We start from the raw sequence: 23,777 nt of genomic DNA on the forward strand, positions 1-23,777 counted from the left end.
TTTAGTGTATGCATTTAGATGTATTGTAAAGGGTAAAACTGCTGCTCATACATTTTGTGCAGTAATGAATCTGCCTCCGCCACCTGCAAAATTTGAACGTTTCAACAATTCGTTGTCTACTGCACTTGAAAAGGTTTGTTTCAAATCAATGATGAAAGCTGTTGAAGGTGCTGTGTCATTAATATCAGATATATCAGTGACATTAAATGGTACCTGGTAAAAAAGGGGTCATTCATCTATGAATGGTGTCATCACAGCTACATCATTGGATACAGGGATAGTGATTGACTTTGAATGTTTATCAAAGTATTGCTTCACATGAAAAAACAAATCAAGTAATTGGGAAAACTGCCAAAAAAATTATGAAGGTTTCAGTGGTGGAATGGAAAGCAAACAGCGTTCTGTTTCTACGAGAAATGTTCGCTATGTGAAATATCTAGGGGATGGCGATTCTAAAGGATACCAAAAAATTAGTGATTCTAAAGTGTATGGGGAGGAAATAATGGTAGAGAAGTTGGAGTGCATTGATCGTGTCCAGAAAAGAATGGGCCATTAATAAGTGGTGAGAAGTATGTTCGCAAGCATTCTCTTCCAGAAAAGAATGGGAGCAAGGTTAAAAACCTTAAAAAATAAGCTCAAATCAACTAAGTTAGCAGATGGAAAGAAAATTGCGAAACGTGGTCGACTTACAGATGCAGAAATTCTGCTAATTCAAAAATATTATGGACTAGCAATAAGAAGGATCGCTTCCAAGACAGTGACTGAAATGTCCAAATCAATTTGGGCAATATATTTCCACAAGCTTTCAACTAATGCCAAGCCCCAACACGGTTTGTGTCCTTTGTGCTCTGACAGCTGGTGCGGATATAACAAAAGTTTAATAACTGGTGAGAAGTATGTTCACAAGCATTCTCTTCCAGAATCTGTTTTGCTGGCAATTAAGAAAGTTTTCAGGGAGTTAGCTGACAAAACGCTTCTGTCTATATGTCTCCATGGGCAAACTCAAAATCCCAATGAGAGTTTTAACAATTGTATTTGGGAAAGAATTCCCAAAAACACATTTGTAGGCATTAATACTTTGAAGATAGGAGTTATGGATGCTGTGCTGTGTTTTACTGATGGTGTTTCTAGTCGAATTGAAGTCCTTAAACACTTGGGTATTACACCTGGAAGAAATACATGCGAGGCCTTAAAAAAAAAACGACATTTTACGCATTAAAGAAGCTGAAATTATGCACCAAAAAGTTAGTAAAGAAGCTAGAACACTTAAAATACATAAAAAAAGGTATCTGAAACTCAAGAAGCTCATCTTGCTGGGTATCTACAGCACGATGAGTATGGGCCAGGAAAGTTTTAAAAATTAAAATATTTTAATTTGCATGTAAATATAAGGTTTTTTGCTGATTTCTCAAAACATCTTTTTTCCAAATTGAGGTACGCTTAAAAAACATTTTTACATTACACATGCATCAAATTTTCTAATATGATATATATAACCATTAGGCATATGTTAAACCTTGTTTTATAAATTTTTGAGCAGTAATATTAATTTTAGATGATATTTCTATTAAAAATTATCACGTATTTTTGAGATTTTTCCTGATATGTAGTAGTAAATATTTTTTTAAGATTATTTTTTTAATATATTAAAATGAGAATGAGTTCACTGCAATTAAAGAACTTTTGTTTACATATTATACCAATTTTGGAATGATTTTAGACAGAAATGTGTTTTACGAGCGTACCAATGTGTATATATGTTTGTAAACATTTCCGCATCGCGACTCATTTTCAATATGTTATGAAAAGAAAAATACTTCAAGAAATAATTATTTTTGAGTTATTTTATAATTACATCATTACACTCCTTTAATTTGTGCAATATATTAATTTAGTTTAAATTTTTACTTGGAAAAATTTTCCTTTGTTTACAACTGAAATATTGACAGTTTTCGTTGTCGAGAACGTCCCAGTTCCCTGGTTTTTGAGGCAAAAGTATTAAATTGTTCAAAAATTGTCACTTAAAATCGGTAAAAATCAGAGTACAAAAGTGAGAAAATATCACAATGTTTACAAAAGTAAATAAATGTTTTGTGAAAACTTTGTTCAAACAAGGTCGCAGACATTTTTGCAGTTTTATGATATTTGCAAATTTATTTTGCAAATTTATGATAAAATTCTGTAAATAATGTATTTCTCCTAAACTATTCAAAAAAATTTCATCTTAAGAATTTTTTTTTATTGTGAAGTTTATAAGTGGGCAATGATACTTCATTAAACAAAGATTGCACATCATTTAAGAAATGAAAAATATGAAGAATATTTCAAATCAAAAATACAACAGTGTGTGTGGGGGGGGGTAGCCCATCACGGGCTAGACGATTAGAGGACGAAAATGTGCATTTCGGGGTGATTAATTTTTTTAATTTTAATCAGAATTTTTAATAAAATGTTAAGCTAAATTTTGGTTCTTTTATGCGATATCATTCGAAAATATTCTAAATAATAATTTTAATATCGTGTTTTGAGCAAATTTTCTTACAATTTATTTCACAAAAAATGAAAATAAAATTTTATCTGCGCGAGAACATTAGAATACATAGGAAAATATATATTTTTTTATCTACGTGTTGTCCTCTCATTGACAAAACTTCTAATTAAACGATTAAGAACTCTACTTGGAAAAATGTATTTCTACAGCACGTGTCTGTAAGAAACGATATAAACATGAAGCGAAATATTTTCTAGAAAGAAAACTTAACCCTTTGCATTCGGAAAATTAATTAGATGCATGATTATTAGCAGAATTTAAAAGTTCATTTCATTGTGAACAGGCATAAAATAGAAGGAATAATTATTTTTTAAAACCTCATTCTGTCTTTTTCTTATATATATATATATATAGCTAGTTAGGTTCTAGAAGCTTTTCCACTGAAGTTTCAATTAGTGACCACGAATCACCTGTCGAGGTCAAAGGGTTTAAATATATAAATTAATAATTCAATGATTTAGTTATTTAAAACAAACATTGTTTATAAGTATATACAGTAAAGTCTATTCGAATACAGTACTATTACAGAATTATTATATTACGGTTTTATATATTTAACCACTTCATTGCCATCTCAAATACGGTGCGAAAATCAGCACCCTGAATTTATTCAAGACAGATTATTCTAAAATTATAAAAAAAAGTTGATTATTCTAAAATGGCCATTTTTAAAATTTCATAACTCGGTCAAATTTTATCGAACAACATAGAAACTATTTATTTTTAAGTTCTAAAGAGCTGAATATGACTCCTTAGGATCAAGGCACTATTTAAAATTTAGATTTCTAATTCTTCATGAGTACATTTATTGACTGAAACAAGACAAAATAAAATATTATTATATACATACATTATTTAAAAGCTTTTGAATGTAAAATTAAAAAACTGAGTTTTGTGACTAATCTGATAAATTTTTATTCAGTGATTTTCTAAATTTTTTCGCAAATTATTAAAACACATAAAACTTTATTGCTGAATCATTATATTTTCTTATTCACATTTAAAAAAATATTTTTGATCTCGACAAAAATATTTTTGTATTAAATGGTTGAAGCCCTTTCACTTTAAAAACCAAATAATTTTATAGGAACTGATAGAATATTAGAGTGAAACATGGAACAATAAACTGAACAAGGTGAGGTTTTTATATTAATATGAATATCAAAACTTAAAGCTTAGTAATATTTTGACGAAGAAGCTATTAAGAAAACAAATTACAGGAAATATTTAAATTAAAATTTCGTATAACACTAATCCCGCCGAACCACTTGGTGACCAAAAGTAGTTAGTAAATAATAAAATATAACTTTTGCTCTTTCCGCAAAACGTTAAGGATGTACATATTAATAAAATAAAAGTAGATTTGAAAAAGTCCTTTTCTTCTATTTTATGTTACAGGAGCTATTTATGATATTTTTTTTATAATGGCACTTATATTTATGATTAATTATTTTCGACTTCATTTCTATTTGTAATTCAAGTTGTTATATGCGGATGTTGATAAGGAAATTAACTTCACTTTATGAATTTATTTATTGCCTCCTAACACTAGTTTTTACTTAAATCGTATTTCAGCCCTATTTTTTTCCAGAAACTGAATTTGATTTTCTTTTGTGAGGGAAGCAGTGATTAAACTTTCTATATTAAATTGTATTTTAGAGTAAAAAAGTATTAAACGTGTTATTAGAAAAATAAATTATCAAGACCAAAAATAATGTTTAGATAAACAAAATGATCATTCCTTTCAACTTTTTCATAATTAATTTTTATTTTATGTTGTGTAAATCAATTACTATTTCTAAGGCCTTATAAAATATCTTTTCTATCCTAGTATGAATTATCAGATGGTTTTTTATACACGTTCAGTAGTTATTTATATAATAAAACCTTAATGATTCAACTTCCCATTTTTTCTTGAAATCATAATTATTAATGAATGTGAAACACCAGTATACTATACGCATTTCAAAGTTTATGCTTAAATATTATTTACAAAATCATACTTTGACCATAAATAGAATATCTTTTAAATATAAAAGTTTTGTCTGTCATACGTAAGAAAGATGGCAAAAGCTTCTGTGATAGTTTTTGAGAAAGATGATTTTCTTTTAGAGAAACCCTCTCGGTATTTGTATGTAATATCTTAAGAAATATTTTTTTTTCAAACTGAGCAATTATCAATCATTATTAAAAATAATATTTTTTAAATTATATTTCACATAAATAAAAGGAATAAATAATTATTTTAAGCATAAAATATACAAAATAACACATAGTTATTCCTTGCATGAATGAAAATAATGTATTGAAAAAGATTTTGAAAACTATTTATCTCAATTTGCGTTTCTCTCACGATCTTATTTTTATTCCTGAGACAAGAATATTCCTTTTCTTTATAGCACAAGACAAATTGGCCTACACCTGGAACTAAAGAAAGCGGCCTTGTTGGAAGCATGTGATCCCCATGTTAATGGGATTCCTCCTACCCAAGAGCAAGCCTAAAGTGCAGACAAACATCACCGAATAAGAGCATTCGTTTGGCCTATTGACTACGATATCTTCCCCCTCACACCCTGCAAAGAGTGGAAAAATCCCCACATGCCAGATCTGCACATGCGTTCCTCTGCCCGGTGGCTAGCCGTTCCATTCTCCAGGCAGACGGAGAATTGAATCTTGAAGCTCAAGATCAGGATCTTTCTTTCTCCCGGCATCTTTATTGGCTTCTGCTCCTCACTTGTGTGCATGCGTTCATGGCTGGGGAATAGTGCTCTCCGGATCGCCTGGTATTCGGCGAATTTCTCCTGCTCACTAAGTTTATCACGGCTTTGCGCGACTTGCAAAGTATTCGCCAGATTTACGATCGAGTCAGGAATTCATAAAGACTCGTATAAATCGTGGGAAATATTTGGTACTTTACATTTAGGGTGCTATATCATCTGGCAGATTTATTCGTAAACTTTGAATGGAATCTTGTGGATGTGTCGTTTGTTGGACGTATATTACAAACGGTTAGTAGAGCGATATTACTTTTTATATATTTAATAAAAATTAGTTAAAGAGGTTTTTTTTTCATAAATATGTTTTAAAATGAGATTATTTATTTTTTGCTTTTTATATGAAAGTTCTCTCATCATGTAAGGACTATCTTTGTCGCCGAGAAATTCAACATATGCCATTTTTGTGAACTCTTACTTAAAAATCGAGTTATTTTTAAGTAAATTATTTACTTGAGTGATTATTTAAAAGAATTGTATCTGCATTATTTTTACAAACATTATTTCATAAGAATATTGGAACCTACTCCAAATTATTGAGAATACTTCCGAAGAAGTGTTTATATATGAGAAAGACGAAATATAAACTGATCATTTGACTATATCAAATATAAAATTCATGTGCGTTTGTATATATTTGCTTGCAAATATTCAAACTAATTCTACAAAATAATTTTCAAGACAGTCATCTTCTATTAAATAATTTTGCTGAAAATCGAACATGACATCCAATATCATTTTAAAAAACTCTTCACTGAGCAAGTTGCCTATTTATATGATTTTACTATTGTCTATGATATGCCACACCATTTTGTCCAGACATATAGACAGTGATTCCAAGACACTAAGCACACGAGTGGTCAACACACGTTATGGTTCTTTACGCGGCTTCATAAGCAGCTTACCTAGTCGACAGCTGCAACCCACAGAAGTATTTTTAGGGGTACCTTATGCTGGTGCCCCAAAGGGACGTTTGCGATTCATGCCACCTGTAACATCCCCACATTGGAAAGGTGTTCGACTTGCAGATCATTTTGGCCCTGTATGTCCACAAAAGTTGCCAAATATTGCAAATGAAACAGAAGCTTTGAAGAAGATGCCACTTGGTCGATTCCAGTATCTCAGAAGATTGTTGCCCTACTTAAATAACCAGAGTGAGGATTGCTTATATCTGAATATCTACGCCCCCCAGTCGGGTAAGTGAAATTTTAGCTTTGGTTTTTAAGAAACAGGTATTTTATTACAATAAGAGACACAAAGTGACACCTTTTACGTATGGCAATTTATTGATATTAAAATTTGTATATTTACAAATTCTATTAACCCTTTAAAGGGCTATTTTTTTCTAGTCATTATATATTAAAATATTTTTAAGATTGTGATTGGCTTAAGAAAAGTGATTCATTTAGCTTATTAGATAAATTTCTTTTGATTCATTAATTAATTTGGTTAATTAATAATTAAGTGACAAATCAAGATACACCATTTTGTGCGAAATAAGGAAATGGAGCATCTAAGGTTCCGTCTGGTTGAAATATTTGTCAGAACTTACTTAAAACTACATAATTCCATACAAAGATTGATGAATTTGGTGGGAAACATACTTCCCATGGCCCTAGAAAGGGTTAAAGTAAAAAGCCTAGAAGTGAGTAAAATAATAAAGAATATTATTATACTTTGCAAAAAAAAAAAAAACTCAACATTATTTTATCTTGTGACTTTATTTTCTTTTTTACATGGTGATTACAAATTTTCCGTGATATATAATCATTAAATAAAAACTTTTTCTTCTGAAGGTAGTGTTCGAATTATATATAAAAATTAGGAAAACGAGATACTGTTTTCAGCTTTTAGTAATTTTGATTAAAATATAGGTTCATTCGTCTCAATATGCAAACAATTTTATAAAGCATTTTTTTAAAAAAAATTACAAAGCTGATATTATTTAGAAAACGGAAAAAAATTACTTTCATTCAGAATTAACAACAATGCATTATATTTGTATATATATAAAAGGAACTATTAAAGCGGGCTACTTGACGATTTCAGTGTTTTTATCTAACTTTATTTGTAAAGACATCATTTTTTCATTTATTTTACATTTACTCATCGATTAAAATGAATATAAAGTACCGGAAACTTTCTATTATATAAAATTACTTCTACGAAAAGTTCCGATATTTCAAGAATAAAAAAACATGTTCCATCGATTTTTTACGATGTTTGAAGTAACAGAAAATCTCAAACTGAATATTATAAAGAATTAAAAAATATTTTTTGATACAAAACAATTTAATTTGCGGCAATAAAAAGTTGTATTCAGTTTTTATTTTATTCAATAAATGAGATAACTTAGTGTTATTTCTGAAAAAAAAAATTCGTAAAGAACTTCATAAATTGTTTCCCATAAATATGTTTTTCCTGTTAAAAAATTGTATATTATATTAAAGCATTTTATAGGGATATTATTTTTAAGTTTGCTGAAACATTGATGTTTTTTTTTCTTCTTGTTTTCCAATATAACGAAATCGCAATGAAACAAAAAGAAATAAATTCTTATAGCTAATGGACGCATTATTAAGGGATGCAACTTCGTAAATCTATCTTTTTAAAGCGAACATGGATGTAACAGGAAACAATTTTGTTGCACAAAATAACAAGGAGATTTCCACTGCATTTCCTTTTATGTTTAAATTGTAACATCAGATCATTTTCTATCGTACATACTTTTCTTAAAATAGTGCCGGGGGCAAGATTGTCTCATTTTAAATTTATTGCCGAAGTGAATGTATATTCAAGTATTGTTTCAAAATATAATATAATTGCAGAACATTTGAAAGTGAATTTTCGCAAAACAATTAGTAAGCCCCGTTCTATAATGAGATTTCTTAAAAATAATTTAGAAGTGGATAATAAAGAAGAAACCTTCATTTATTTAATGAAGGCTTTATGAAAAACGAAAGAACGTTTATCTGGAAATTTTCTTTTCCAGGAATTAGAAACGTTTATCTGGAAATTTTCTTTTCCAGGAATTAGAAACGTTTATCTGGAAATTTTCTTTTCCAGGAATTAGAAACGTTTATCCGGAAATTTTCTTTTCCAGGAATTAGAAAATTTATATAAAATGTTGGTAATAAGAATAGTGAGTTAGTTATTTAAAAAAAAAATATTGAATAGTTTCACAAGTTTTATATTTTTTGGGGCAGGTCCTTCTTAAACGTAAACCCGTAACTGCCAAAGTTAATTTTCTCAAAACCAGTTTCGAAAATTTTAAAATTGTGACTGTTTTATAATATATGCTATTAATTGTGGTAAAGAAAATGCAAAGCATCAACAATTACATTTGGTAATAAAATTAAAATATTTTTCGAAGGTTTTCACTGATTGATAAGTGAACAACCAATGTTGCTTATATTTTATATAGCTAAAGCTAATAACAAACAGTCTCATCATATTTACAGATAAACGTGCTCTTAAAATTTATGTTTCTATAAACATTTTTCAAAATGTGAAACAATCGCACATTGTGAATAATCTGAAATTTCAACCTGAGCTTTATCATAATGATAAAATTCATCAAGGTTAAAAAAACTACAATTTATTGTAAGATAATAAGAAATAACCTCTGAGCTTTTGACTAAATACTTCCTTTAGATAAGAATGCTTCTGTTAAAAATAAGTAAGGATCTGGGATATTTCAAAAATTTAAAATGTTGGAAATATATTTATAAGCCTTGTCCATTATCTTTCTTTTTAAACAAATTGGCAATCGGTAACCTTTAGAAATGAAATCAAATATATTTCTTTAATGCATTCATAGTGAACTAACGCACTGTCATTTCATTCCAAAATTAGTGTAAATTAATTTAGAAAATCAAACGAAAAATAAAGAAAAAAAAGCTTTACATATTTTAGAAAGGCATTTTATCTTTCGCTATCTAACAATGAAATAAATATTATCTCGATTTTATATTCGATATCTAACAATGAAAAAAAGCTTTACATATTTTAGAAAGTCATTTTATTTTTCGATATCTAATAATGAAATAAATATTTTGAATAAACAAATGAGATTCTCATGGTTATAACAAATTTCAAAAGTTTTTTTTTTTAAATTCATCTTAATTCATTTTTGATATATAATTACAGTTAACTATACATAATTCTGACAGTTGAAATATAAAAAATACAATTTCTCACCTTATTGCATACTTGAAACTTCGTTGCAAATTTGCTCAAAGTCATTAATATTATAAAAAAAATAAACATACGTGGAATCCGATAAAATAAACAAGCTTTTATTTCAGAATTTTATAAGCAATTTTATAGTGTGACATTCTTTCTAAACGTTTATAATGTTAGAATTATTTTGGGTATAATTATAAATAAAATAAAATGCGTACTAAATCGCAATTGAAATTCACTGAAAATTATTTATTCCTTAAATGATCCATTAAGTTCATACAATAGTTCCTTACAGACTTCTTTTTCCAGAATATTAGAAAGGATAACTAAAAACTTGAGTTCATTTTTTTAATTCCATGTGACATCCTTTCTGGAAAGTAAGAGCTTTGCCTAACTTAATATGCGTAAATGTTTTGCTTATCCTTATTTCAGGAAATAACGTTAATTCTGCATTAATATTCAACAGCATCAAATTACTATGAAAGCTTAAAAGGACGGCAAAAAGGAGGTTGTATAAATTAAATCTAGAGGGAAGAAAGAATCTACAACTTAAAGTTTTTTAATTGGGAAAGCCAAATGCTAAAAAATTTAAAAAGAATGCTTGAGGAAAAAAATAACTTTTTCAAGTTTTTTTGGTTGATGTTTATATCTTTATTTGTAACTGATTTTTTTACTGCATTTCAAGAATTCATTTCATTAAATTTACAGCTCTGTCTTTGCATTAATTAGTATAAATTAATTTAATAAGATAATTGTGATACAAACTTTAAAACAAATTTTTTTAGGTCATGTCGTTTCAGAATTTGTGCCTTAAAAAATTATATCAGAATTTATAATTAGATGCTGTGATAAGTAACCAACAAGGTGTGATTAGTAAAGAACAAATAGCTTTCAATACTAAAAATAAGGCAATTTATAAAGCATATATTATAAGCAATCTTTAAAATAATATGAATTCTGAGTTTATCAAAATTAGGAATGTTCGTTATATTCAAGTAAAATTTATAATTTTATTAGCTGTATTTTTAAAAGGTATTCTCATAAAAAGTTCATCTACCAATTACTGGTTAAACATTAACAAAATTAATATGTATTTACTATTAAAATTAACAAAATAAATATGCATATAATATTTTGGAGAATTATAGAGACTGTGTAATGAAATTTAATATACACAATATGGACAATATGTATGGCAATATACTAGCATCCGCTGTCTAAACATATTTATAAAAGATTATCATCTTTTATAAAGGTTCTCATTGCACGAAATCGAGGAAATTTCAATATAGTTTCCCTAACATGGCTCCTTGAATCCTGTGTATATTGGGATTATCAAATTATATTTCATCTGATAACCTGATGGAGGGAGTTATATATTTCAAAACTTCAAATGTAATCATCGCTTGTTACATGAAAATAAATAAACAAGCAGAAATAACTCAAAAACGAGAAAAAAGAATAGGGAGCAAAATGAAGTGAGTGTCTACTTAAACTGGTGCAAAATAGTGTCTTGTCGGTGATGAGCCGTTCGTCTGCGAAAATTTCTTGTAATAAATTTTATGCAGTAGTACTTATTATGTAGTTTGCAAGTGCTATTACGTGATTTCCGTATTATGCAAACAACATTTTGCATAAATATTTCGCCTTGAACGTATGAATGTAGTTGAAGTTATAGTATCACAATGTATTATAATTTGCCAATATACATAGATAATAGATAGTAGACTTGTGAAATGATTTGGTTCAAAATTTCAGATAATTTGCTAATTAAATGATGAGCATATGCCAAATTTAATCCATATAGTTCATTATTTTTTTAATTATTCATGAAATATGCTCCTAGAATAGATAGTTATGCATACCTTTGAAGGACTGGCATAAAAAATAAATAGGCGTCTATTACATTTCGAATTCAAGGATATATAGATATTTCCAAATTTTTTTCGACGAAATCTATATTTCTGAAGTTTTTCAAAATTTTGCAGTCAAAGTTTTTTTTTTTTTTTTTTTTTTCCAAAATTTATCTTTCTTATCTTTATATAAAAATGTATTTTTTCGAAGAGAAAACAAATTGTCAAAATATTAGGCCTTTTTAATTTTTTATGAATTGTATAAAAATAAATATAAATGTGTGTGAGAGTGTATAACATATAATACCTGCTATAAATAATAACATGTAAAAGTTATTAATCTATTTATCATATGAATAATAATGTGCATATATTTAAGTATGATAATTATACGAATGATTATACAGGGTGATCAAGAAATAACAGGAGGTGTTCGGAGCCATGTAGGTGTTATGTACTGGACGAAATATAACAAAATCTGGCCCTCATACACATTAAAGCGTGCGGTTTCGATTTGTCAAGAAAAAATATTAGTATTAAAAAACGCCGACAGTGAGGATTCTGACGCTGCGATCGAAAACTTCATTATGTAATTTGCATATACGGATACTTTGTGACACGATATCGAGGTTAAAAGGAAAGGTTGATGGAATTCAATTTATTCTGCAAGAATTTGCCCGTAGATGGCGTTGTCATTACGTCAACGTGCCTTATTAGTCAAACTGTTTTATCAGAGGGGTGAAAATGCCAGTACTGCTTCGTGAATACCGGTGGTTAAAACAGTTACGTAGAGGATCAATGACCATAACTAACTTACAAAGAATGGTAGAAAGATTTGAAGCAACAAGAATTCTTAGCAGCCAGGCCAAGGACGTAAAGTTTTCTTCATGCAGAGGACGATTTCTGATTGTAGGGCTATTTGATAGCTTGAAAGGCGTTGGTATCAAGGACATGTCCCTGACATTCCTACTTTAAAAGAACAAATAACATTAACAAATAACAACATGTTAGACGAATAAAAGCCGATATGCTGCGAGCCACAGTCGAAAACCTCGTGTACCGCATGCAATTAATTATTGGAACACCAGGCTAGGTCAAATTTGTAAGTTGCTATAATAAACATTTGTCATTAGTATTTGGCGTGTTGCTATTTATTGTTTTCATTGGCAGTTATGTATTCTTTTTTCTCACATTATGCGCTTGCAATACCAGGATTTCCTTTGTAGGTGCTTCTTAGTACTAATTTTTTTTTTTTGTTGACAAATCGAAACTGCATACTTTAATGCATATGGTGGCAAAATTTTGTTATACTTCATCCAGTATATAACACGCTACAGGGCTCCAAACACCTCCTGTTATTTCTTGATCACAATATATATGTAATGTAATAATAAAGAACCATAGTAAACCATTCAGTTAAAGAAAGATTCAAAGTTGTGTACTAAAAGAAAATAATTTGTAATTGTCCAAAATTTTAAAAGCGCATATAAACAAATCTGAATTAAACATTTCTTGCAACGTTCTTAATTTATTTTTATTAAATTCCATTGATGATCCCATACAAGGAGAATTTCGTTATAGTGATTCAAAGACAAAATCTTTCAAGATATAAAATATATTTTCGTGAATCAGATTCTTAGAAGAGATTTTTATCGTAAGTCGAAAACGATGTTTGAAAACATTTCATACAGAATTTTGTTGTAAGATTTATGTTGCTGCTTTGCTTTCAACAGAATATTTGCTGACTTGTTATGGGAGGAGAATTTTTTGCTGTTTTGAAATGTCACTCTCAGTTTGTTTGAATTTTGGCCTAAAAACTTTAAAAAACGTGAACTTAAAAAAAATTCATATTTACCCTCTTCGAATTGTTTGTAAAGTTATGCTTTTGCAATAAAATCTGAGATTTCTTAAAGAACTTTTACTTTAGTTTTCTTAAAAGTAATTGAAATTTAGAATATAAAAGAATCCCTTTATCCTTAAAAACGTTTTTAAAACCTATTTTTATTAGTGTTCTAAAAAATAAAATTTTTCTTATTTCAATCTCCCTTTATTAGATTCTAAATTATAATTCATAATTATAAATATAATTATTCTTGAATTATAAACATAATAATATAAACCTATTATCAATTCCTAATAAACATAATTGTTCTTATAACATAATTTTTCTTGAATTTCGAATGTAAATTCTTAATTTGAATTTAGAATATAAAATCAAAAAATGGCCGCCGCAAAATTTCTTTTTAAACATATTTTTATTAGTATTTTAAGAAATGAAATTCTTCTTATTCAATCCCCATTTCTAAGATTATAAATTATAATATAATATGAACATAATTATTCTTGATTATAAATATTTTATCAGTTTCGAATAAAAATAATTATTCTTGAAATTAATTTTGGAATATCTGGTGTCGTTAATATGATGAAATTGAAATTAAATTATTCGATAAACTAATAACTAAACTCTGAATATATGTTCCCATTGATAATATGCAAAATTTTTGTCATGAAAAATACACAAACGAATAAATTTCAAAACTCTAATACACCAGGAAATATTTTAAAATATTATTACTCAAAATTTTATCTTTGAAGCGTGAGTATCAAATTAAATAAAAGTTTATGGTAAAATAATCAATAAAAATTGGTAACTTACAAGACTTTTAATTAAGTTAAATATTAATTTCTTAATTTTAAAGACTTTCCTTGTATTAGAATCATAAAGCAATTTTACCTAAAGATAATTTTATTTTTAATTATTCTTGTTTTTGATTTGCCGATTCCATGTAATTTTGCATTTCCATCTAACTAACATGAATTAAATAATTTTTTTTCTGAAAATAATCGTACTTTAAACGAAGAGTTATGACAAATCAAATATTATTTGCTGTCTTTTTAGTAATTAATATATAATATTTCAAATTAACTTAGCAAAAAATTATTTTTCCTTGAAGCTTTCTTTAAAAAAAATCTGCATAATCTTCAAAATAATTTCCAACCGATTCATGCGTTAAATAGTTATTTTTTTATAAGAGATTTCTGATATATTTTCAATATTTATAAAATGCTACTATATTTCTTTTAGAATGAAATTAAAAAAAAGACATTCGAAGTAAGCTTACATTTTAATCTGAATGATATCAAATTAAATGTGTCAACTGCATTTATTTTCATTCTGAAAATATAAAACAAATGTTATGAATGAAAAAATGAATAATACTTCGCTTAAACTAGTTAAATTACTTCTTCTGTTTTACACGAATGATATCGATTTGAAGAAATTTTAATAAACAGATAACGGTCTATTGAGAATTATTTGCTTTGTGTTCTCTTATGTCTCGAGAGTTTCAAACCTGAACGAGAGTAATGGGATTTGAATTCGAAATTAATTGTTCTAAACAAAAGTATTAAATTGTTAAGCTGCTTACTATCTAAGAGAATTTAATCTTTAAAGAAGATAGCATAAAAAAAAGGGAAACAACTAATTTGTATCTTTTGTTTTAAATACTTTTACAAATGATAATATATTATACAAGGACCGTTTAAAATGGCTAATATATCATTTGAATTTTTTTTTCTTTTTAGAAAGAAATAAGTATTTATTTCCACAATAATTTCACTGTGGAAGTTATAAATTATTTTCAATTTGAAATTTCACTTTATCACAAAGTTCACTTGGAATATAAAACATGCAATTCACGCTTTTAGTTTAATTTGCATTCTAAAGATTCTTGTCGATTTTTTTGGGGGGAAGGGGAGTTAATTGTGTTAAATTAATTGTGTTTTGCTATTAAAATTCCCTTGTAACTGTATAACACTTTAAACCTTTAATTTAAGATTGTTCTTACGAATTGTCATACAATTTCTTTGACTTGATCATTTGAGACAGTATAAATATTTATATCATATAATACGTCAGTATAAATATTACGTCATATAATATGTCAATATAAGTTTTTACTTCAGTATAAATAATCACGTCATATAATAAGTCAGTATAAATTTTTACGTCAGTATAAATATATACATCATAATGTATTTGTCATCTTCATTAGAAAGAAAAGAAAACGAAATACTGAATTCTTTTCTTTTATCGGGGTTCGTGATCTGTTGCATATTGTATTTACGAATCATATTGTATCACAAAAATTAGATAAAAAATAGACGTAATGGCAAAACGTCGATAAAAATAAAGTTTCAAATTCTAGATGAAAACAAAAGTGATATTAATCATTCTTCCAGCTGATTCTTGCTCATTTCGGAATATACATCAATAAAGTGAAAAGATAAATTTGAACTTTTCCAGAAAAACTGAAAGGGTACAAAAATATTACGAGAACATCTCCAGCAGAATAATAATGATGAGAAACTGCATTACTTTATCCCTTTCCGATTAAATAGTGAAATAGACAAATGATTTAATAAACTTGTTAAATCAATTTCAAAATTCAAATCTAAGATCAAAATAAAGTTTAAGAATTTTTCAAGAAATTCGGTGATATGGAAAAATTTGTCGGGACATAAGAACAATTAACAAGGAAATTACAATACTATAATATATGAAGGAATGGCATTAACTGTCATAAATTATACACATAATTTATTAATCCTTCAAAGCTACTTATATCGAGAATTCTTAACCCAAATGAAATAAAAATAAAAACAACAGTGTATGCAGCATAATTTCACATGCTTTTTTTCTCATAGCTATTTACCTTTTTCATATAAAAAATATTTAAAAAAATCATATTAAAAAAATTACTGAATTAATCAGATACAAATATTTATAAGTAAATTTCTTTTCCCGTGATGTTTAGAATAAAATTGTTTTTAATTCACTTGATACGCTAGAAATCTGCATCGCATGTTATATAATTCATCAAACAGACATCAATTTTAAAAAAATAATAATAATTTGCTGTACATTTTCCGGCAGACAAATTAACTTTCGCTTCCTTGTTAAAGAGCCTTGGAGCCCTGTATCTCCCAAATACAGAAATGCCAGTATTCCTTTTTTAATGATTTTTTTTTCTTTTCATATTCAAAAATTGCAAAAACATATCGTATCTCTAAGGATTTAACATACAAATAAGAACTATACTTAGCAAATGGCTATGTGGAAAAATTGTAAAAGGAAAATGGCTCGACTCTTCCTTCTGTCAAAGTGAGACACTTTTAAGAAGAAAATTTAATCAATCCTAGAATTTAATTATCACACTTAATCGAGAGGGAAGGTAATTTTATAAGAATATTTCAGTGATCATCGTTCTTTGTTTGAATGGTCGTTTTCAGATGCTTTAGTACTTAAACAGTTTTAAAAAATTATACGAACATCGTGAAACACATTTATTTTTAATTTCCTGTGATTGAACCCTATTTGAAATTGTTTAACTTTTTTAATATCATATAATGAAATAATACTGTAAATTTTTGTTACAGCTTTAAAAGATTAAAAATGAAGAAAATTTGAAAACTTTAAAAAAATTAAATGTTAAATTTGTGAATTTATGATATTGCATTCGATTCCAACAATCCGTTGTATCACTGGTAAATAACGACTGATTTTAAAAATGAAATACTTTATTCTTTCACCTTAAGAAAGTTTTGCAAATTTAATTTTAAGGCGAACTGAAAGTTTTATAAAAATAAATTACTAAGAATTTCTAATTAAATTATCTTAACATTTTGCAAAATCTGAAACATTAAATTAAAGTTTTATGAGAAATATTAATGGATGTATGAAACATACATTTGTAGCTAAATTTAAATCCAATATAGGAGTAGTTAAAATAATATAATATATTTTTTTTTCATTGGACTTAATTTCCATGATATACGCGAAAGAAAAATATAATCTTATTTATTAGAAATATTCAATAGGAAGAACAATGCCATTAAAAACAGTTATAATTTAGAGTAAAATAAGAAATTTATTATGGCTAAATTAGATTAAGGTTTTAAAACATAATATGAGAGCTAAGAACTTCCTTTAAGTATATAGCAGACTTTGTAGCAAATAAAAATGTTGTAATAGTATTATAAATATAAAAATGTAATAATAATAATGTAAATAAAAACACAAATAATATGTCAATGAAATAATAAAGAATAAAAATATAAAAGATTTATAATTGTTTACATTTATATGATGAATCTGAAGAATGCCTTTTTTAACTGCGGTAATTGTATACATTCATGGAAAAAGAAATTTTTCTTCTGTTTCGGCATGGAATTTTAGATTTATTTTTCCATAAGCCGATAGATGTTTCAGATTTATATATTTTTTCATTAATTTAATATTTTTTATCCTTTGGAATCCTATCCTCAAAGAAAATGAATTTATGAATTTATCAGTAAAAGAACAAAAAGGAGATACGTAAAACATCTTTTAATTCATTTTAAAAAGTCACATATCTTAAATTTTTGGTAGTATTATATATTCAAATGTCTAGACATACCGTAAATTCAATTTAATGTCGATAAATATATTTTGATTAAGAATAAATTTAAAAACATTTTCACCCTTATTTCTTTCCAATTATTTGCATGAAATATTCAGTACATTGATATTGCAGGCTTTTGAATAAAATAAATCATAAAATGAAATTTATTCTTGCATAAATGATACTTATCTTTGCTATACAGATTTATAATGAATTTCATGAGTAAGAATTTATTTTAAATTTGAAATTAATGGCGGAGAAATTATTGCAAAAATTTTAAATGATACGTTATAAGGCTTTTTCAATATTTTAAAGCGTTTAACATATAAGATTATTAAATTCATTTTATTTATTATATCTGTTGTAATTTCTTTTTCATTGGTTAATTTATGTCTAATATTTGCAAAAAAAGTTTATAATATCATTTAAAAAAATTATATGTTTTTATATAACTTATTAAGTGGTTATTATTGTTATATGTTTTAAATATATATAGATATTCTGGAATTTAATCTGCTTTGGTCTGTTATGAAGTTAATAAAATTTCAGTTTGAATCTGCCTATAAAATCACACAAAAAAACCATTAGCGCAATTAAAATTTATACGAAATAATTTTATGTATTTCCTTTTATAAATAAAATCCATTCTGAAAATGTTTAGTTGTTTAAGTAGAAATAAGCACAATAATTACAAAACGTTAAGCGCTAGATAAATGAAATTCGTCTCTCTGAAAACATCTATAATAACTATATATTTCTTGTCAACTTAATATTTTTGCAATAATAAAGAAATTCTAAAATTTAAAGTCTTTTTTTTTCTAAAATCTCTATAAAAATTATTCCTTTGTGTAATATTTCGTTTGTTCCATGAGATGATTAATGTAAGTTTCCTAATTGACAGTTATGATAATTATACAGACAATTTTATACTTTAATTTCAATCATGATTTAAACAGAAATTTTTCACTTGATAATTTAAAAAAATCCTTATAAATGATAAAAAGATATTTATATACTTTATTAGTGCGTAGTAGAAAATTTAAAAAAAGAATGAACGCATGATAATATAGATATTTTGTAAAGTTAAATGACTTTTGAGTCTTCGATGTAATTGAAAATTAAGATTTGATGCATTAGGAAGTAAAGCATAAGTTTATTTAAAAATTAAAGAAATCACCAATAAAAAACAAGTTTTTATTCTATGATTGTATGATAAAAATTTGTTTAGAATAAGATAATAGTTAATATCCCATATTTTCAGTTAAACATGTTGAATTTCATTTCCTACAAAACATTTTTTTTTAATATGCAGCTTCTATCTCAATTCTTATGGACAAAATCATAGAAATCAGTCAATTAAAAAAATGCATTTTAATAATACTGTTTAATTTTGGAGAATGATTTGTAAAATTAAATGTGTTTAAATGAATTTTGCTTTTAATATGCATATGCTCCATAAAAAATTTATCCATAGTAAACTTAGTATTACGAAAACGAAAATCACGATATATAAAAGAAATACGTAAAATTTAGAATTTTTAAATACTATGCTTAATAGAGATGAAATTTTATTTCATTACATTTTTAGCTCATATTTCTTTCAAGAACTTAAACTAAAAATTCAGAACATCTATACTAATTATATTCAAATTAGATGCATTTTTATTAGAAAAATTCGTTGTCTTTATACATAAAGGTGATAAATGATTCTTTGTATATTGAAGATAATTTGAATATATTCAAGTATTTTGCAATTTTATTTCTGTATAATAATATTATTCTCGCTATTTCCTAATGTTAAATAAAGATATTCCTCAATGTTGAAAGATAACAATGACTAAAATATGAGCCTGTATTCAAGCACCATTTTGCTTTATGTCGCTTGCATTGTAAAATGTTGTAGTTCATATCCAATAAGCATGTGATATACGAGACGTTTTGTATTTAGAATGATTATTTCTAAAAAAAAAGTTATAATTGATTTAGCTGTGTCAATGTCTCAACATCGGGAATAAAAACTCAGCAGATCAAAAACATCAAAACCTTACATTTTGAATTTAATGTTTTTACTTTTGTAGATATCACAAATATATCAGAGAAGAAAAATCATTGAGTTTTCCTAAAATTCTTTTCCTGAAAAGTCTATTTCTGAGCTTATTTTTTCTAATGATGCTATTATTTTGTTAAAATAATCTCTCTAAATAAAATATTATAATTAGCTAAGTTAAAGATGATTATATAAAGTTAATTATAAAGTCAAATGTAAAGCTTTATCTATATTTGTTCTAATAAATAAAAATAACCCAAAAACTCATTAATAACTGCGATTAAAATAAAATTAATGACATTATGTAGTTGAAAAATTTTTAACGATATTTTTTAGAGATATTCATTAAAAGTTTTATGATTAAACAAATACTTTTTTCGTATTAAAAACAATACGTTCCACCTTAAAAATCGTTTAGAAATTAATGGCATTAAATGAAGATCTTAAAATAATTACGAAAAATAAAGTATCATCTTTAATATTATTTTTTTCATTAATTTATGGATGAATAAAAGGAAATTTCATTTATTAAAAAATGACGTTTCATTTTTAATCCTATGAATATAAAAATTATAAACTTATTTGAATTGGTTTTTTTTATTCCACAAATTAAAAAAAGACCTCATAATACATTTTTTTAAATAAATATACGTATGGAATACATATTTTCGCTTGCTGTATTATGTAACTTAATTTTTGTTATTTCAGAGAAGTTCACATTAACAATGAAAATATGGGAAAATAAATAGAACTAACTTATTCAATTTAACTAAAAATTTTGATCGCAACGAATAATATAAAATTGGCTTTAAATAAAATTTTATATATTACGAATGTGATGCTTACTCTTCGCAGACATGTTATTAAAAACAAACTGTGAAATACGAATCAGAATTTAATGCAACTATTGTATTGAGAATCATATGCTAAATATAATTCTTTAATGCTGAAAATGTGTTCTTTTATAGCAATGAAATATATAAAATAAAGTTTCTTAAAAATATTCACTCTTATTTCATTATTCAATTTAATTAGAAATTATGTTTATGAATTCATGTCCTTAATTCAATTTTATTTTGCTTTTTAATAGAAATTTTTCTTTAATAATAAGTAATATTCAAAATATGATAGTTTAAAACTAGAATTCATCAGGGATTTTTTTGTAGAATAGTGTGAATTAGAAAGCAAATAATTCTGAGGCACAATTATATCAATATTAAAATTGATATATTTAGGAAAATTATCCCTTTTTTTTCATACATACACCCACATTATATATAATATTGTACGGTAGTAACATTTGTTATAATAAAACTGTAAAAAAGTGCAGATAATACTAATAAAAATTTTAATACAGTGCCTGATTCACGCAAGTGGAAACAAAGAAATTATTTTACTTATGAAATCTATATCTTACTGTAAAGAATTTCACTTCCATAGAGGACTTTCAAGCACGACGCTGAATGGATATGGTTTTAGATTCAGATTGTCCTGATTCGTTGAATAAGGTAGATAGACTTAGATAGATTATTCATGAGCTAGACTTGTTTTCACACATTATCTTTAAAAAAATCCTTGCAATTGTAACTACACAATATATTGATAGCAGATATCTTTTAATACCTTAAACATATCTGCTATGAAGATATTGTGTGAATAATATCTTATATTATTCACACAATATCATGATATTGTGTGAATAAATCAAGATATTATGTGATTGCCATCACATGTCATGCATCATGATATTATGTGATTGTCATCACATGTCATGCATCATGATATTATGTGATTGTCATCACATGTCATGCATCATGATATTATGTGATTGTCATCACATGTCATGCATCATGATATTATGTGATTGTCATCACATGTCATGCATCATGATATTATGTGATTGTTATCACATGTCATGCATCATGATATTATGCGATTGTCAAGATATTATGTCAACATATCAAGACATTATGTGATTGATATCACTTGATATTGTGTGAATAATATCAAGATATTATGTGAATAACTCAGTACCTTCATAAACATATGAAGGTACTGAATTTATCATAGCGTCTTTCTGAAACTGTACGCCATATCTTTTCAGAAAATCTTTTAATAAGCGATATTTGGGATGTCAATGGCCTTCCGATTCTTTTACAAAATTGACGATAATTTTTACTTGATATTCCGAATTCTATGGAAAATTAAAAAAAAAAAAAAAAAACTTTGCCAGACAAGTTTATCAAAGCACAGTATTGACTGAACTATAAACCAGAATGTGTCTTACTTTTGACAAAGCAGGTCTCCTCACAAACCGAAAGAAAGTCGATTTATCCAAGATTCGATATATTGTTTTGAGGATAAATTTCATCGAATGAATCATGTGACAGACTTGATGGCTCTTTGAGTCCACTTTATAATGATTATACTTGACTGTCAGCGATTTCTAATAGCTGTCATGACTTCTACTGGGTTTTATTTCAAGTATCCGTAAAAAAAAAATCTTCTGTATTATTGGTACCATTCTATGTCGAAATTTTGTAACTCAGCCTGCCTGTAACTGCCCAAATGTTACTTTTTGAGCAGAATTTCCATGCGTTATTCTAATGATTAACCAATATGTGAACTAATTTTTACTGTTTTATATACTAAATACATAGAAAATATTGTAATCGTCAAAAAAAATACGAATTGGAGATTTTGGTGAATCTCCTTTTTTTTACCTCTTTGAATTCGACAAACTCATTTTTGAAAAATGTCTGTATGTCTGTGGCAAAGACAATTCAATACCTATTTTGCCTGAATGGATAAGATTTGGGATACGGTAATTACACTACTTTTGCTGATATCTATCAAATTTTAAATAAATTCCGTTCAAAGGAAGTCTGATTATCCTGGTGTCCGAACATGCATTCACACAATAACTACAAAACGAAGAAAGATATGTAGATAAGACTCTATAATGTCTACAGTCTATAGAAGTCTATAGATGGTATGTCCTTGTATCCGAATATGCGTTAACATGATAACCATAAAACGAAAAGAAGGAAATATATAAAATTTGATACGGATTTGAAATCCATGGTCTACTTATAATCAAATTTTAAATTAAATCGTGCAAGAGGTTAACCGTCTGTCGGTCTGTACTTTCATAAATAAGTAAACGCGATAACTCAAAAACACAATTACGTAAATATGTCAAATTTGGTAGTGGATATTTGTGACTACAAAAGTAATTTTTTGTCCATGTTTTGTTTTAAGTCGGTTGGGGAAAACGCGACTAAAATACAAATTCGGTTTTATGACACTATTAACTTGGCGAGTTTTATTGCCAAAAAACTCGCCAATGATAACTCGATAGATGCAATAAAAGTAGTAAATTCATACCAAAGGTGAATATTTTCTAATTATTGTACCAGAATGTCATGAAAGGTGTTCTTAGGAAAAACATCTTTATTAGAGATTTTGCGTGAAATTATGAGGAAACGCACTCCCGCTGGTTTTAATGCAAAACAGCATTCATATTCTGATTTCTCAATGTATGTTTTTCAACATAAACAAACGAAAAATCTATACATTTTTTCGCTTGTTCATTTTGTATGTCCATTATGTATATGCAATTTGATAATATTATTATCAAAGAATCTTTCAGTCATGTAAGGTTAATTCAACTGAGAGTAGCGTATTCATCTAACGGTGGATGTTTTCGATCAAATGGTAAGATATGTTTATGTCATATTAGGAATGTTGAAGAAAATTCTAATATGCTTTCAAACAATTCCTAATAATAACTATGGCAGGATAGTGATTCCTTGGATTTATTATGAAATGCATATGCCTAGAGTTGATTTATCTGGACAGTAGCATAGCGACCCTGAAGTAAAGAGGGTGTAGATCTCTGGTGATCCCCAGTCTCATTGA

At 26.7% G+C, this 23,777-nt stretch overlaps 1 protein-coding gene across 1 annotated transcript in view; it reads left to right on the forward strand.

Annotated features, from left to right (window-relative positions):
* Positions 1 to 5,862: 5,862 nt before the first annotated feature.
* The window catches only part of LOC129967030 (neuroligin-4, Y-linked-like), a 176,228-nt gene continuing 158,313 nt past the window's right edge, over positions 5,863 to 23,777 (forward strand). The window contains exon 1 of the mRNA XM_056081662.1: positions 5,863 to 6,521. Within this exon, the coding sequence (XP_055937637.1) occupies positions 6,047 to 6,521 (475 nt within the window). The 5' untranslated portion in view covers positions 5,863 to 6,046. The remainder of the gene's footprint in view (positions 6,522 to 23,777) is intronic.

Source organism: Argiope bruennichi, chromosome 4, assembly GCF_947563725.1.
Source record: "Argiope bruennichi chromosome 4, qqArgBrue1.1, whole genome shotgun sequence".
In the NCBI taxonomy this organism is placed as follows: domain Eukaryota; kingdom Metazoa; phylum Arthropoda; class Arachnida; order Araneae; family Araneidae; genus Argiope; species Argiope bruennichi.